Here is a 16,977-nt window from a genome sequence, read left to right on the forward strand (position 1 = left end):
GTTTGGGGTCAGCAGATGGCCAAGGTCAGGACCCAGTATGTGATGAAGGTCAGAACTCAGTCTGGGTCCATAATTAGATGTTAAAGTTATGATATCAGGAACTGAACTAGCAGTTGCCTAAAAAGAAATTTAATTCTACAGACTCTGAAAATCATAGAAAGTTAAAGCTGGAAGGGCCATACAAAACCTCTAGTTCATGGATTCTGACCCCTGTTTTATGCCTTGGGGAGTCCAGAGAACTCATGGACCCTTTCTCAGAATAATAAAATAAAACATAGAAGATTATAAAAGAAGCCAATTATATTGAAATAGTTATAATTTTTTTTAAGTTCATAGACCTCCAGGATAAAAACCCTTGATCAAAGATTAGATTACCAAGCTTTGATATCAACAGAATAGGAAACATGAGGTCCTATGAGGGAACTGATTTGCCCAAGATCACTCAGCAGAAGCAGAGCCACAACTACATTCAAGGTCTAACATGTTTATCAAGCTCCGTTCTATCTGCAGGTGTCTTAGGGTTATTACTTTTGGATCTCTAACCTAGATCCTGACCTCTGCTCATTCACATTCTAGACCCCAAAACTTTGTTTTCCAATCTTCTGGTCTATCAGACAAAGAGGATCCTGCTGGACTATCTTACACAGAGGCAGCTCCACTATAACATTGAGAGAGTAGAGTTCAAGCCTTCTCTCTAATCCTTAATAGCTATGCAACCTTTAACAAGACCTTCCGCACTCTCTGACCTTCATAGGATTACTGAGAGGGTCAAATGACATCATGCATATGAAGTGCTTTGTAAACTTTAAGGTCCTATATAAATTTCAGCTCTTATTAACATAATGATTATGAGACAATGGATGTGAGTATTTTTAAAGTGTTATGCAAATGTATGTTACTATTATTATTATAGAATCATGAATCTTTGAACTTGAAGGGATCTAGAAGTCCAATTAATACAACCCTGTGGCCCAAATCATGAATCTCCTCTATATCAACCCCAAAAGCATATGGTCCAGTCTCTATTTGAAGATTTCTTATACCAGGGAACTCACTCACTACTAAAGCAGTCAGTTCTCTTTTTTGCATAGCCCTGACAACTCAAGAGTTTTGTTTTTGTTTTTATTGGTGGTAGTGTTCCCCCACACCCTTCTCCTGCCACTGTACTGAATTCTAAATCTTGAAAACTTATCCATGGTGGTCCCACATCTGACTTCTGAGGCCAAAAAGAAGAAAATAAAATCTTTTTCCCATAAGATAAGCCTTCAGATACTTAAAGATAGCTCTCCCAATTCAATATCCTTTACCATCCTCACTGGCCTCCTTTATTCATTCTCCAGTTTATCAATACCCATACTAAATGTGGTATCCCTAAACCAGATCCAGTTCTCTAAGAGAGAGCTGATGATCATTTTTTATTGTTGTTTTAAACCTTTACCTTCTGTCTTAAAATCAATTCTATAAGTCCTAAAGCAGAAGAGTGGTAAGGGCTAAGCAATTGGAATTAAATGACTGAAGGTCACACAGGTAGGAAGTATCCGAGGCTTGATTTGAATCCTATCCCCAGGCTTGGTTCTCAATCCACTGGGCCAGCTAGCTGCACCAACAGTCTTATCTTTTAAGCTGTAAAGTCTTTGAGAGTCTTTCAATTCTGATGTTCTGTGTTCTAAGAAGGAAGGAGACAAACATTTATTAAGTGCCTATTAAATGCCTGGCTCTTAGTGTTAAGTACTTCATAAATAAAGTATCTTTTAGCTCTAATACTAAATGAATCCAGGATTCCATGATGGAATCCTGCATCTGGCCTCTTCACAAAGGTATTCATAGGATCACTGAATCATGAACTTACAGCTAGAAGGGATCTCATAAGTCATCTAAGTCCAACTTCTTATTTTTCATATTAGGAAATTGAGGCTTAGAATGGATCAGTGAACTGCCCAAGGTCACACAGTCAGTATCAGAGATTGAAACCCAGGTCTTCTGATCCTAAGGCCACTGTTCTTTTCTCTATTCCATGCTACCCACTTATTGTGGGAATGAAAGAGAAAATGCAGGTGGAAGCTCTATCAAGTGCTATATGAATGTGTTATCAAACTACCTTGTATTTAACTAATTTGTATTTATTCTCTTCATATTAAGTATATATTCATGTATGTCCTTATAATATTCCCTATCAGTAGATAAGCTCTTCCTAGTGGGATTGTTTCATTCCTTGCCTTTGTGACTCCAAAACCCAATGGCATACCGCAACATAGTGACTGAAAACTGCCTGGCATTGGGGACTTGGGCAGCCACCTCCCTTCTCCCTCCCTACCTTCTATATAAACACCCTTACTGAATTTCTGGGACACTATCATAATGAAATAGTAATTTAATGTTTACATCCTTTGCTAAGGCCAAGCCAGGAGGACTTTTTGTACATGAAAAAATAAATATTAATCCCTCGATGAGTTGAAAAGGGAATATGAAAAGGGGGTTTATTAGAGAGGCTAAGAGGATTTGCTCAGGGTATTCTCCACTGGTAATTTCCTGGAGAGGTAGACAGGCCAGATGGCAAAATTCCCTGCTTTCTTTTCCCATTGGTTACTAACCTAAAGGAAAAGCCAGGTACAAAAAGCAGAGGCTGGTGCAAACCAGAATGTGTTTCTAAGTGAATTTATAAGCAAACTCATATGTATAGCTGGCATACCTCTTTAACTGAGATGGATGTAAAAGCAGAGGGCTGCTTTTTGTAGGTATTAGAATTGCCACTATTAATATCAATATTACTAACATAGGAAGAGAGAGAAAGAGAGAAAGGAAGGGAGTTAGGAAGGAAGAAAGAGAGAGACAGACAGACAGACAGACAAATAGACAGAGACAGAGAGAGAACAGGAAGAGAACTCAGAGATCATATAACATACCCTGTTGATTTTACAGATAAAAAAAACTAAGACTCAAAAGAGTTTTGTTCAAAGATACACAAGCTAGAACTTGAACTCAGGTCCTTTCCCTATAAACCTAGCATTGTTTTAGCTAGCCTAATCCTTTTATCTGCAGATAGCACCTTCCTCTTTCTTCAGTCCAGATCCATGCATGGCCCTGATCTGGATAGCCCTTCTATCCCTTCTCTTTTACCCAGGTCCCTGGGTGGGCCAGGTCCCTTTTCCCAAGGCCAGGGTCAGTCCCATATCAGCAAGGTACCATCATCATCATGTACATAGGTACCAGCAGCAGCACTCTCATCATCATCTCTCCCTCAGTAGTAGGCTCACTATTATCATTATTGCAAAGCCTGAACAAAGGCTGTATTCAGAAAGAACTACACAGGTAAAACTATCTTTAAGGTAAAGCCTCACTCCAGGAAGCCTTTCCTGACTCCTCCAGCCTTCTATGATCTTTGCCTTTTGAATCTCTGGACTAGGCCTCTCTCACTCTGCCCTGTTAGCTCCCTCTTTCTTCTGCTACATACACCCTTTCTTTCTTTCCTTCTCAGCTACTCTTCCTCTTGGCTCATAGCCAAAATATAAAGTTCTAAACTCATTGGTCTGGTCCCTTTCTATTCATCCCCACAGTTTTAACCTTCTTGAAGTTCTCATTGCCTTCTATCTGCATGACTACAAAATCATTCCTCAATCTAGTCTCAGTCCTTCCAATTCTCCATATATACTGCCAGATTTATCTTCCTAATATATATCTCTGATCAAATCACTCCTGCTCAAGAATCTTCCACACCTCCCCACCACTTAACAGATAATGTCCAAGCTTCTTACCATTCTCACTCATTCAAGGTCTTCCACAATCTGGACCAAGTCTTATTTCCCTCTTTCCCCTTTATCATGGACTACACATATACCATATGCACATTCCTAATCAATCAATATCAAAAATCAACCAGGGACTGTGTTAGGGTCTGGGGCTGTCACTCCTTAACTGCTCCATTCTTTCTGCCCCACAATACCCCTCTCTGCTTCTATCCTTCAGGGCATAGCTCAAGTCTCATCTCTTCTGGGGAGATTTCCTTAACCAATCACAGTACCACAGTGATTTCTTCCCTTACTTAATTCCTATAGTATAATTATGAACTAGACCATCCACGAGTTCCTCAGGTAGACAGCTGGTTCTTGCTCTGCACATATCCATGTCTTATTTTCATCACTAGACACTCAGCTCCTGGAAGGGGTATTTTAATATTCTGATTTTATTCCTTTCTGTAGCCCCCACAGTGTCTGAATGAAGGCCTTGGAGGTAGGAGGTGTTCAATAAAGCTGTGAGGTTCAGAGGAGCAGAGGGGCCTCAGGGTGGTGGATCAGGAGGCCAGAGTTTTGGCTCTAACTCTGACCTTCAGCAAATGCCCTCTTTGGGCCTCAGCTCCCTCATCTGCAAATGTGATGGCCACTAAGGTTTTTGTTTGTTTCTTTTGTTTTTTGCAGAACTTTAGGTCGTATGATGAGTGATGAAGAAGAGGAGGAAACAGAAGAAAAAAGAACAAGAGAAGCAAAAGAAGGATTCAAGGAGGGGAAGAAAGAGAAAATGCAAAGATAGAAGGAGAAAAGAGGGAAGAAGGCAGAAGGAGAGGGAGAAAGAGAAGCCAGAAGGCTCTGCTTCTTCTCCTCAGGACTGGCCCTGAGGTTCTGGCAGCTGAACTGGCTTTGGACAAGTGGGAAGGGCCTGGGCTGGGGCACAGACCACTTACCTCTCAGGGCCTCCAGACCATAGCCATCCCCTGGTCCAGCCTGGCAGGAGAAGGTCTTGGCCACCACCTGCTCCACAGGGGTGAGGGCCAGGGCCTGGGGCTTGCCTGAACCAGGGCCATGGGCTGCTTTGCGCAGGTCCCCCAGCTTCCGCCTCACCACAGCCCGCAGATCCCGCCACTTGTGTTTCAGGTCCACTATGTCTCTCCGGCAATAGCCCAGGGCATTCACTGCCTGCAAGATGCGGCTCCAAACTCGGTACTTGCGGGCTGGCTCAGCCTTCAGAAGCCCTGTCCCAAAGAGAAGCTGGTGGTGCTTGGTCACTTTGGACACTAGTACTTCTGTTTCCTGTGGACAGAAGTTGGGCTTCCTCTTCTTGGCCCGAGCAGCACTGGACCCAGCCATCCTGCTGGGGGGAGTAGCCAGGGTGTCCTTTTAGGGAGCACTGTTGGGGGAAGTAGGATCAGATGTCCAGTTGGCTTCCAGTGGGGAGCACAGCCCTGAAAAGGCACCAAAAGGCCAAGTGTTTAATGGATCTTTGAGAAGGCCCATTCACTACTAGGGACAGTGATTCCCAGGGAAATCCGCTGGGCAGAACAGCAGGATTCTGTCTTCATTTGTCCCCACACCTAATCACCTTCTGAATCCCCTCCCTGGTAAGGCTCCTGGCAGCCAAAGTGATGGAGAGCAGGAGATGTAGTGGATTCTGGATTCTGTCTAGCACTTGGCCTATTATTGGTACTCAAAATAGGAAATTCTGAGTTCAAATCCTACCTCAGTCACTTACTAACTGTGTGATCCTGGGCAAGTCACTTAACCTGTTTGCCTCAGTTACTTCATCTGTAAAAGGGGGATGAACACAGCATCTACCTCCCAGAGTTTCAGTGAAGATAAAATGAGATAATATTTGTAAAATACTTTGCAAATGTTCTGGCTAAAAAATACCATCCAGTTATTATAAAGGGAACTAAACTTAGAATCAAGAATCCTAAGTACAATCCCTCATTGTGACATTTACTAGCTCTTATGAACTTAAGCAATTGTTTTCCCTCATTTATAAATTAAGGGATCAGGTAGGTAGGTCAGTGGTGATAGCTGGGTCTAGAATCAGGAAGACTAATCTTCTTGAGTTCAAATATGGCCTCAGATATTTACTAGCTGTGTGACCCTGGGCAAGTGACTTTACTCTATTTGCCTTTAGTTTCTTCATCTGTAAAATGAGCTGGAGAAAGAAATGGCAAACTACTCTAGTATCTTTGCAAAGAAAACTTCAAAGAGGTCATGAAGAGTCATATTTGACTGAAATGACTAAATAACAACAAAAAAAGGGACAGATTAACTGGACTCCAGTTCTTCCAAAGTCTAAATTTACGAACTCTTTTTTAGGGCTCAGCTTTTCCAAGAAACTCCTCAAATTGGCTCTAGTCCTCTCTCTCATTTCTTTGTTTCCCCCAACTTTAAAGAGAATATATTTTAGCACTGAGTTACCATACTGGATTCTAATATTCTTCCCTAAAGTCTTATCATGGCATGGAAGTGGCCTTGGGTTCTCGGAGACTATGCCAGTGAAGCACAAATTCTAATAGATTCCACCAAGTGTGCATCCAAGATGGCCTCTGGATCTTAACTTTGGCCACAGCAACTCATATCTTAAGACCAAAGAGCAGCTATGACTCCATTCAGTACAGGGAGAGCCTGTTTGAAGGAAATCACAGACACTTAGAGTAACAAAATGTGGCATGTTATCTAATCTCATGCTGTTAAACACAGACACAGATGTAGATACCTATGCTGGTGTCTTATCTCTCCACCTAGACCATATCACAGAATCTCAGTCTTGAAAGGACTTCAAAGGATATCTAGCATAATCCCCACCTAATCAGGAATCCCCTCAACAATATCTCCTACAAGCCGTCATCCAGATGCTATTTAAAGAGAACTAGTGACAAGGAAGCCACTACCTTGCAAGGCAGCCCACTCCATGTCTCCATCAAACTTAAATCTTTTTTCCCAGTGCTTCTGACTACTTTGCCTCAACTACCTTCTCACCCTGGAATACTCCTCTGCCCTGCTATCCCCTCTTTTTAATGGGGAGTTGTACCAGAACCTCCTTTTTTGGGGAAGGGTCTCATTTAAACAAAATAAACAAACTATTCCTCTCCCAGCTCTGCTTCTGACTCTCTGGACTTAGCCACCATGCCTCCAAGTGACTCCTCCTTCCCATTCCCACTTTAAAGCTGCCCATGGGCTATCTTCTTCCATTAGGATATAAGCTCCTTGAGTGCAAAACTGTCTTTCTTTCTTTTTGCTTTCATCTGTAGTCTCAGTAAATGCCTGGTACAGGTGAGTCCTTAATAAGTGATTGCAGACAGACTAATTCTGTCTCTCAGAAACCTTTACCAATTGTCCTATGGGATCAAACAGAAGACAATGTCTCTCCCATGTGACAACCCCATCTTCTCTTTAAGAGAAGTTTTTAACTCACTAATCATAGAACCAAGACACTGTAAGAGTTAAAGGATACCTTAGAAATCATCTAGAACTCTTAAATTTCAGGTGGGCAAACTGAGGCTCAGAGGAGACAAGTGATTTGCCCAAAGTCAGTCAATGGATTTAGCATCAGTCGAAACTCAGATCTAGCTATCCTCAATCCTTGTTCAAGACTTTCTACTGCCTGGGTCCCACATCTGCAACTCAGTTTATCATTTCATGCCTATGAATACTGCCTCCTGAATCCATACTTAGGTCTTCATGGAAGAACCCATAACCATAACCTTTATATCACTGCCTCCTCCAGAGTGGAGCACAGCACAAGATTATGCATAAAATATTTATCCATTAATTTTTAATATGAATGTAATGATATATACCCATCTTTGATTCCCTCTCTCCTCCCCAAAACTCCCACCTGCCTGTTTCTTCTCTCATCTATCTGTCTGTTTCTATCCCTCTGTCTGTCTGTCTCTATCTGTCTGTCTCTCTCATATCCGCTGAATGTCTGAGCTAGAAGTTTTCTTATAAATCATCCAATCCAATCTCTCATTTTAAAGAAGAAGAAACTGAGGTCTAGGAGTTTAAGCAATTTGCTCAAGGTCACACAAGTGGAGCAAATGGTAAAGCCAGGGTTCTATAAAGTTTTCTTTTCTTTCCTCTCTCCCTCCCCTCTCTTCTTTATCTATTTCTCTCTCTCTCTCTCTCTCTCTCTCTCTCTCTCTCTCTCTCTCTCTCTCTCTCTCTCTCTCTCTCTCTCTCTCTCTCTTTCTCTCTCATTCTCCCAGCTCAAATCTCTCTCTCAAAACATTTGGAAAGCCATTTGAGTAAACAGCACTTAAAAATACAATACATTCTTAGGAGGTAGCAACAATGGAGCTGAACTCCTTTCTCTTCCCCTTTTTCTTTTCTTTTGGCAGTGGTTCCCCATTTCCATCTAATTCCTTGGTCAATGTGACCACTCTCCAGGCTTAGGTTCACCCTCACACACAATCTGCAGCCCCGTCAGAACTGATAAAGACTGTGAAAATCAAATGCTTCATTTCTTTCTCACAAGCCCAGAAAAGCAGGAGGCAGAGAAGCATAGAGCAGAGAATGGGTGAAGGGCCAACTCTGTTTAAAGAAGCATTCTGCCTCAGTCTGAAAGGTGATGCTCTATATTGCCAGCATGAAGCAGGGAACGAAAGGAAGTGATTTCCCCAGATTCTTTACAGTCTGGCTCTGCATGCCTGACACAGCATCTCACAGGTTCTCCTGTCTCCAGGCAGAACTGCACGTAAACCTCTGTAAGCAGGTAAGACCTTCTTTGAGACTAGCAGAGATTCTACAGTCTCCCTTGTTTACTGATACCAGTGTAGAGCCCTAACTTTTAGCCTCCTCCAGGAAGTTCTACTGATAGTCTAAGCTAAATCCTCCCATCTAGTTGGCCATTCTTTCCATCTGGTGGATGTCTGTTAGACAATAACAGAGAGGCAAACATGGAGATATGCATGGTTAGGAGCATGTAGATAAATGGGATTCTCTCTGCTCCACTGAGACAGTTTCCATGAGCCTTTGCTACCTTCCTCAGATGACCACAAGGGCATCACCAAGAAGAAGTCTGGCAGGGACCACTCACAAAGATACACAAGAAACTGTCTTTTGTGGAATGGGCATGTACCTGGGAATGAGGAACCTCTGTTCACTTCCTTCTTTCATGAACTGGAATCCTAAAATCCCCAAAAAGAGCTGACACAGAGCATCAGTAGTAATATAGTAATTCAAACCTACATCCTCCAACACTGAGTAAATTCCTTATCACTCTACACTATGTTGCAATCCCCTCATTTTGGAGATGAGAAAAATAGTTTTAAAGTGAGTAAATGACTTGTCTAAAGTCATTTGATCAGGAAGTAGTGATGCCAAGACTAGAATTTGAGTGTTTTGACTCTAAGAATAGCTTTCTTTCCCTTTGTTCAAATTGCTCACCCTCACCACCAATCAGCTCAATGCATACTAGCTATGTGACCCTGGGCAAGTCACTTAAACCCTGTCTCAGTTTCCTCAGATGTAAAATAGGGATCATAATTGCATCTTACCTTACAAGGTTGTTGTAAGGATCAAATGAGATAATGTTAGTAATGCACTTAGCACAATATGGTAGGTACTAAATAAATGCCTATCTCCTTCCCTTTTCTTCCCCTCCCTTCCTTTCTTTTTCTATTCACAATTAAACAGTGAGTTCCTCATCACTGAAGGTACTCAAGAATCTTTTAGGATGCCATAGAGAGGATTGGAAATAGTAAGAGATGAGAAAAGCCCTAGGTTTTGAGTCAGATGGTTTACATTTGAATCCAGACTCTGATGTTACTACTTGGGTACTCTTACACAAATCATGTAATGTCTTTGGGTCTAAATTTCCTTATCTCTCAAAGGAAGGGGTCGGACTAGATGACTTTTATGGTACCTTTTAGCTATGGAGTGGGAAAGGGTCTAGACTTAGAGTCAGTTGGGAGACCTGTATTTGAAACCTTCCTCAAATGCCTAGAAGAGCCATGACCACAGGCAAGACTCTAACTTCTCAGAGCCTCAGTTTTCTGAGCTGTAAAAATGGGAATAATAACTATTACCTGCCTACCTCACATAGGCACTAGAAAGAAAGTGTTTTAAGAACCTTTAAATGTTTTTTAAGAAGTTAAGTTGTTGTTATTCTTTTAAAAGATTGACTATTAATGTTCCCATATGGATTCCTCAGTGGGCTGATAGGGGTCAGACTAGATGCTCTCTCATGTTTTTTCCTACTCTGAGGGATTAAGATTCTATGACCTTCTGGAGGCCATGGTTTTCTTATCTTCAAATGGGGAGAGTCATTGTTCTATTTCACAGGGCAATCCTGGAAGTTCAATAATAAAATGGATAAATAGGCCTCTGGCAAAGAATACAGCAAAAAAGAAAGAACCATTGCTTTATTAATGGGCTTTTTCCTGGAGAGAGTGGTGAAAATAGCAGGGACCTGAGTTTCAAAATGGGAAAGCCAGGTGGTCTAAATGAAAGGTGGTACATTTAAGGAAGAGCTCAGAGACCCATCCAAGAATAAGGTCCCCACCTCTCAGACCAGAGACTCCCTGTGGGCAGGGTCCTATCACCAGGGTTGTTCCAGGACCCTGGGTTGGGTTCATGGCAACATTGCAAGCACCATCACCACTCTCCTCAGAGAGAAGCCAGCCAAATATTGTACAGCTCCTAATAAATTCCTAGTTATCCATTACAGCCATCACCCAGAGCAAGATACCAAAGAAACTGCATCAGCCAAAGTGATCATTACCCAAGACAACTGGGTTTTTAAAGAGTCTGAGGAGGAGGAGTCTCCAAGGAGCTCAGGCTAATAATAATAATTTACATTGGCAGTACCTCCCCAGATTCCCTGGAGCTTTCACCAATTCTCCAGTAATGTATAGCCCTCCCCTCTCCTCCTCCCCTGAGTCCCTTCTTTCAATGGATTTCAGGGTGAAGGACTAATTCATGGTCACTTAGCCCAAATAGGCAAACAGCATAGAGAGTCAGGATCTACAAGTAACTACACTTACTCTATCTAGCAGGAAGGAGGCACCTTTATTTACTGTTAACTAGCCACTCCCGGGCTCAAACACTCCAGTGGCTTCCCCTCAGCCCTCTGTTGGAAGCCACTGAACCCTAGAATCTCAAAAGAGCTCAACCAAGTAGGAATCTCTCTTGGGGTCATGGGATCCCAGAGATGGAAGGAGCATAGCCCTCAGCACATGTAAGCTCTTTGAGGCTATCCCAGGGCCCTGCACATAATCAGTATTTAGCAAATATCCAAGAGTTGAATTTTAACTTAATGCCGCCCACAAGAAGTTTCAGTGGAATCCATCCCCACAGATGGTAATGTCCACTGGATGTCCCTTAGCATTTCATCTGTTTCATTCTTAGGTGCTTAATATATCTTACTGTGATTATCCCTCCCCTACCCCACTAGAGCCTAGGTTCCATGAGGGCAGGGATCATATCTATTCTAAACTTTATATCAGTCCTAATGTTCTGCACACAGTAGGCCATTAATAAATGTTGAAATGAGGAGCAGCTAGATATCACAGTGGATAGAGAGCCAGGCCTAGAGTCAGGAGAACCTGGGTTCAAATATGGCCTCAGACATTTCCTGGCTACGAGACTCTGGGTAAATCACTTAGCCCCCACTACCTAGTCCTTATTGCTCTTCTGCCTTGGAGCTGATACCTAGTATTTTTTTATTCTAAAATAGAAAGTATGGGTTTTTAAAAAGATAAAGTAAAGCTTTTTTATTTCTTTCAAGGAAAAGATCTTCTTTGGGAAACTTTGGGGTGATTTGGTTCTCAGGTTGAATTATTGTGATTTTTGAAGTGACTGGGGGTCCTGACTGGCATTTCCCATTTGTCCCTTGGTCTGCAGCATATTCGCTGGATGCTTCATGGAAAAACATGAATAGTAAAGGACCAAAGGGTTGTCACTTTCACCAGTGGTCAGAATCACCTCAGAGATGAGGTCGCTGTCACAGAGCACACTGATCTGGAGGAGGGATTGGACAGGAAGGTATATGAGCATCCTAAAGTCCACAGACCCAGAGGGCCTCCTTAAGAACTTCGGAACAAGCTAAGTCTTTGGGCTGTGGTTTTCTCATATCTAAAAGAAAGTGCTGTACCAGATAACCTTTAATGTCCATATACAACATTCCATGTTCTAAGGCTCTTTTTGGCTACAATAGTTTATTCTGAGCCTGGGAACACAGAACAGATCACTGAGCACCAACCATGGAGGGCACATGGATAGCAGAATTGGAGACTTTTGAGCAAGAGACTTTCAAGAACATCAAGTCCAAACCCTCTTATCCTAGAGAGGGAAACAAGGAGCCAAGAGCAGTAAAATTAAAAGCCCAAGGCCATCCAGGAGATGTCACAAAGCCCGGATTCAAACACAGGGACTCACCCTTACTCTGTGTCAGGCACCAGGCTGGGCTCTGGAGATACAAAGATGAAAATGAAACAGTCCCTGTCTTCAAGGGGCTTACATTCTCCATAACAACATGCTCACATAAAAGTCAACATAAAATATATATGAAGGAAAAACACACTGATTTTGGAGTTGAAGAGAGGCACTGCCAGTGAAAGGGATTGAGAAAGGCCTCAAGTAGGAGGTACTTAAACTAAGCTCTGAAGAAAATGAGGGATGCTAAGAGGCAGCAGTGAGGAGGAACTGAATTCCAGACATGAGGGACAGTCTCTACAAAGGCAATGAGATAGGAAACGGAATGTTGTTTTTGAAGAGTAGCAAGAAGGGCACTGTGGACGGACCATGAGGAGAAGGAATGTCATATAAGCTTAGAAAGAACCAGAAAACAGCAAAACTAACATAGTCAAAAGGAGCCTCAGAACACAGAATATTATAGATGAACATTAAAGGTTATCCAAGTGAGCACCCTCTCATTACATATGAAGAAACCAGGACTCAAAGATGTTAAGTAATTATCCCAAGTTCATATAGAAAGTACAAAGCTTCTGGAAATGTTTACAATTTCCATTTCCAGCTAAGTAAATCTTAGAAGACATTCTGGCAGACTAAGGTGGGTAGTGTTTTATGGCAAGAGAAGTAGAAAAGAAAGCTAAAAATTAGGTACCAGGATAGGGCAGTAAAGGCTGGGGCTTGGCAGGGGAAGGCAAGAGCCTTTGGTTGGGTAAAATACAAGGCTTAGTTGCCTTCAGAGATTTTACAATGCAGAGAGCTGAATACCTCCCTTCAAAGCTCCAAAGGCCATCATGGGATCCAGGGAACAGACTTCTTCTGTTCAGGTTCTACCCAAGAAGACAGAACTAAGCAGAAGGGGGATATCCCAGGGAGACTGATTTTATTTTATTTTATTTTTAAACCCTTAACTTCTGTGTATTGGCTCATAGGTGGAAGAGTGGTAAGGGTGGGCAATGGGGGTCAAGTGACTTGCCCAGGGTCACACAGCTGGGAAGTGTCTGAGGCTGGGTTTGAACCTAGGACCTCCAGTCTCTAGGCCTGACTCTCAATCTTCTGAGCTACCCAGCTACCCAGAGACTGATTTTATTGAGTATAATTAAGGACTAACTATTGACCAACCAGAGCGGTCCAACAGCAGAAAGGGCCACCTGCTATTTACCCATTATTGTAGGTTCTAGAGCAGGGGCTATGTGATCATTTGTCTAAAGACCCCTCCATAGCTGAGCTTCCATTAGTCTAGGACTCTATCATGCTCTATCCTGAAAGACTGAATAGGTGAAGTCCCAAGACCAACAAACTCTAAGAAGTTTTCCTGACCACACAATGGTTCTCACTGTCAGTCAGGCAATTTGCTTTTAAGTACCTGCTATGTGGAAGGCATGGTGCTAGTAAGAGGGATACTAGGAAAATGGAAAACCACCAGGCCCTGCTTTCCAGGGGTTCTACATTCTAATGGGGAGATGCATGACCAAGTATGTGCAAACAAGATATAGAAAGGATAAATTGGAGTACTCAACAGAGGACATTACGGGGAGGAGTGGGAGAAGGCTTCTTGCAGATGATAGGAGTTTAGCTGGGATTAAAAAGGCAAGGCTCACATGAAGAGAGAGAATTCTGGGCTTAAGGAACAGCCAGGTATTCAATGGGATGCCAGAAAACCTGGATCACTTCGTGTTATGATCAGATACCCCCATACTCACTGTGACAACCCTTAGCTTCCTCCTACCTCTTGGGAGTAATGGCTCCATGCAGAAAGTCAAAATGTTCAATCTATGTTGTAAATGATGAACATGTTAACATTATTGCTTCTGTCTCCCCATTCCAACTAGTCTATGAAAAGGATGGCAGGATCCTGGTCTATAGGAATATTCAGACAATACAGAACCCCGCCCTTTTTTTCCATTTTGCCCTTCAACCAAGGCCTCCTCAAGGTCTAAAATCCCTCCATGAGAGGTATTGTTTTTTAAATGAAGGCCCCTGTTAAACTGCAAACATACTCCTAGGAAGGACAACAAATTAAATAATTTAAGAGCCACAAAATAATAGTCATCCTCCTTGGATGTCATGCTTAAAATGCCCAGGGCAGTTTCCCCAAACCTCACTGGGCTACTCTCCCCAGGAAGACCTTTGCTCATTTTCACTTATCACCATATGCCTACTACAAATACCAAACTAACCATTCCTAGAAACTTAATGTTTCTTTACTCCTAATTTACTTACTCATGGGGGTATGTGTCTGTGTCTTATTAAAAGATTTCTAAATATATATTATCCTCTCTCTACACTTTCTAAAACAGAGTTATGAGCATTCAGTGATCAAAAAATATTTGGTGATGATAGTCACAGTGAGAATAATGAAGACAATACTGATGGTAATGCCAATAATTGTAATAGTAATGATTGCAATAATGGCACCAATATTGACTATAATAGTTAACAATGATGGTGACCATGAAAGTAATGGGGGCTGTAATGATGGCAATGGTGATGACGATTATGACAGTAATGGCATTGGTAATGATGATGTGATGGTAGTAGTGGTGATAATAATGCTGATAGCTATAACAGTAATGAAAGTAGCAGAGAAAATGGCTATGACAGCAAGGGAGATGATGATGATGATGATTCACAAAAGATGATATTCAAAATTATTATTATTTTTTTCTGGGTGAGTCCTTGTCTCTTCCTCCCTTCCAACAAGGTGTCTCCCTCTATCGTGATAAGGTCCTAAGTGGTCTACCCACCTTCCTTTTCTTTATCTCCAATCCATCTTACACATATCATTCTAATCTTCCTTAAACAAAGATCTGTTCACGTCATTTCTCTGTTTCAAAATTTAATCATTCAGTTGTGTTCAATTCTTTATAACCCCTTTTTGGGTTTTCTTAGCAAAGACAACTGGAATGTTTTGCCATTTCCTTCTCCATTCAGACTAGGAGCTCCTAGATATCACAGGAGGCCAGAGGACAAAATGGAGGGTATTAGGTACCTTGCAAGGAAGGATAGGTATAGAAAATGATGGAAAGATGCCTGCATCCTATGGACCCCAAGACTTTTCTCTCAAATAGATTTCACAAGGTCAGACCAATCTGTCTTGAGGCCAGAATGCATACAACTTTGGCTACTCTAATGGCTTGCACATGAACAGAGCCTTTTTGTGGAGCTCTGTGATCATGGCTAACAGAACTTACCACCAACTGAAAAAAAGGCTACAATTTAATGTAAAAGGGAGTCACCTTAAGACTGCTCCCTTAGGGGCAGCTAGGTACCTCTGTGAATTGAGTCAGATCTAGAGATTAGAGGTCATAGGTTCAAATCTGGCCTCAGCCACTCCCTAGCTGTGTGACCCTGGGCAAGTCACTTAACTCCCATTGCCTAGCCCTTACTACTCTTCTGCCTTGGAACCTATACTTAGTATCAATTCTAAGGTAGAAGGTAAAGGTTTAAAAAAAAAAGACACAGACTTTGCTATTTTGCTATTTCTGTTTGTCACCCTGTCTCACATGCATACAAGATTACCATTGACTCTTCTAATTTCCTCATTGTTCATTTCAAATCAGTTCCCAGGTCCTGTTGACTCTAGTGTCAAACTACCTCACTCATATGTGCCCTCCTCTAGTCCCTCTGCCACTACTATTGCCTCGCCTGGCACAGGTCCTCAATTCTGTTTTCTAACTGTCTGGACTAATGTCTCTTTAACAGGCTTTCCTGCCTCTTCTCTCCTCCTTCCTTCCTGCATATTGCTGCCAGAGCCATCCTTTATAATGCTACCAAAATAATCCTTTTTATGTAAAGATTTGCTGACGTTACTCCTCTACTCACAATGTCTCCCAAATGAAGTTTGAACTCCTCAAGCAAAAACTTCCTAGGGAACATGAGAAGTGAAAAGTCTAAGCAACTGTTCATTGTCTATCTTCAGAGAAGACAAAGAAGAAAAGCTTTTTTCCTTCTAATGATACACTCCAAAGGGAAAGGTCCTGAATGAAAGGCCAGGTCCACAGTCTTAGTGGAGACCTCCTTGTCTCCCTCCCGAGTACATCAAAGCCATCATGGGTCATAGTTACATAAGAGTTGGTAGCCTTGACGGGAAAGGTGCTCAAGGCCTTCGGCTACCCAAACTCCTCAAGTAACATCTTCCAGAAAAACTAGCCCAGCAGGCCTTTTCTATGAGCTAGGGGAAGAAACAAAACACTCTAAGTTAAGTGGCAGGAGACTTGGTAGAATGAAAAGTGAACTGGAACCACTCAGAAGACCTGTGCTGAAGTACTGGTCCTCCTATGAACTGTCCCCTGGATGGATATGGGCTCTGTGGGAGCCTCTATTCTCTCACCTGTAAAATGAGGATGTTGATCTATTCACCTCTAAAGTCCTTTCCAGCTCCAAGAGTCTACAGTCTAAGGTTTCTTCTGCTTCTGTCATTCTGTATTCTAAAGTCCCTTTCTCTGAGAGCCTGTGACTCACTCTGTGATTCTGGAAAACAGGAAGAGTTGGAAGGTTAATGCTCAAATGCTGGGGAAAATATGGTCTAGGGAAGGGAAGAGATTTGCCAAAAGTCATTCAATGATTACGGCAATGTCACTGTCCATGCCCAAAACAAGGACACAGAGTTCTTCTCAATGCTCTAGTCCTGGGGCAAGTTATTTAACTTTCCCACGCCTTACCTTCCTCACTTGTAAAATGAGGAAGCTGGACTAGGTGGCCACTGAGACCTCTTCCATTCTGAGAACTCTGAGTCCTCCTGTCTCCCCATGACCTGAGCATACGAGGTGGAGAGACCTTAGGGACCATCTGATGGAGCATCCTTCCACATCTTCCAGAT

General features: G+C 42.3%; 1 protein-coding gene across 1 annotated transcript in view; it reads right to left on the reverse strand.

Annotated features, from left to right (window-relative positions):
• The window catches only part of TSNARE1 (t-SNARE domain containing 1), a 198,468-nt gene extending 181,891 nt beyond the window's left edge, over positions 1 to 16,577 (reverse strand). The window contains exons 1-3 of the mRNA XM_044684522.1: positions 16,489 to 16,577; positions 14,597 to 14,717; positions 4,676 to 5,105 (exon numbers count right to left, since the gene is read on the reverse strand). Coding sequence (XP_044540457.1) covers positions 4,676 to 5,105; positions 14,597 to 14,717; positions 16,489 to 16,577 — 640 coding nt within the window. The remainder of the gene's footprint in view (positions 1 to 4,675; positions 5,106 to 14,596; positions 14,718 to 16,488) is intronic.
• Between the last annotated feature and the right edge of the window lie 400 nt (positions 16,578 to 16,977).

This window comes from Gracilinanus agilis, chromosome 1 (assembly GCF_016433145.1).
Source record: "Gracilinanus agilis isolate LMUSP501 chromosome 1, AgileGrace, whole genome shotgun sequence".
In the NCBI taxonomy this organism is placed as follows: domain Eukaryota; kingdom Metazoa; phylum Chordata; class Mammalia; order Didelphimorphia; family Didelphidae; genus Gracilinanus; species Gracilinanus agilis.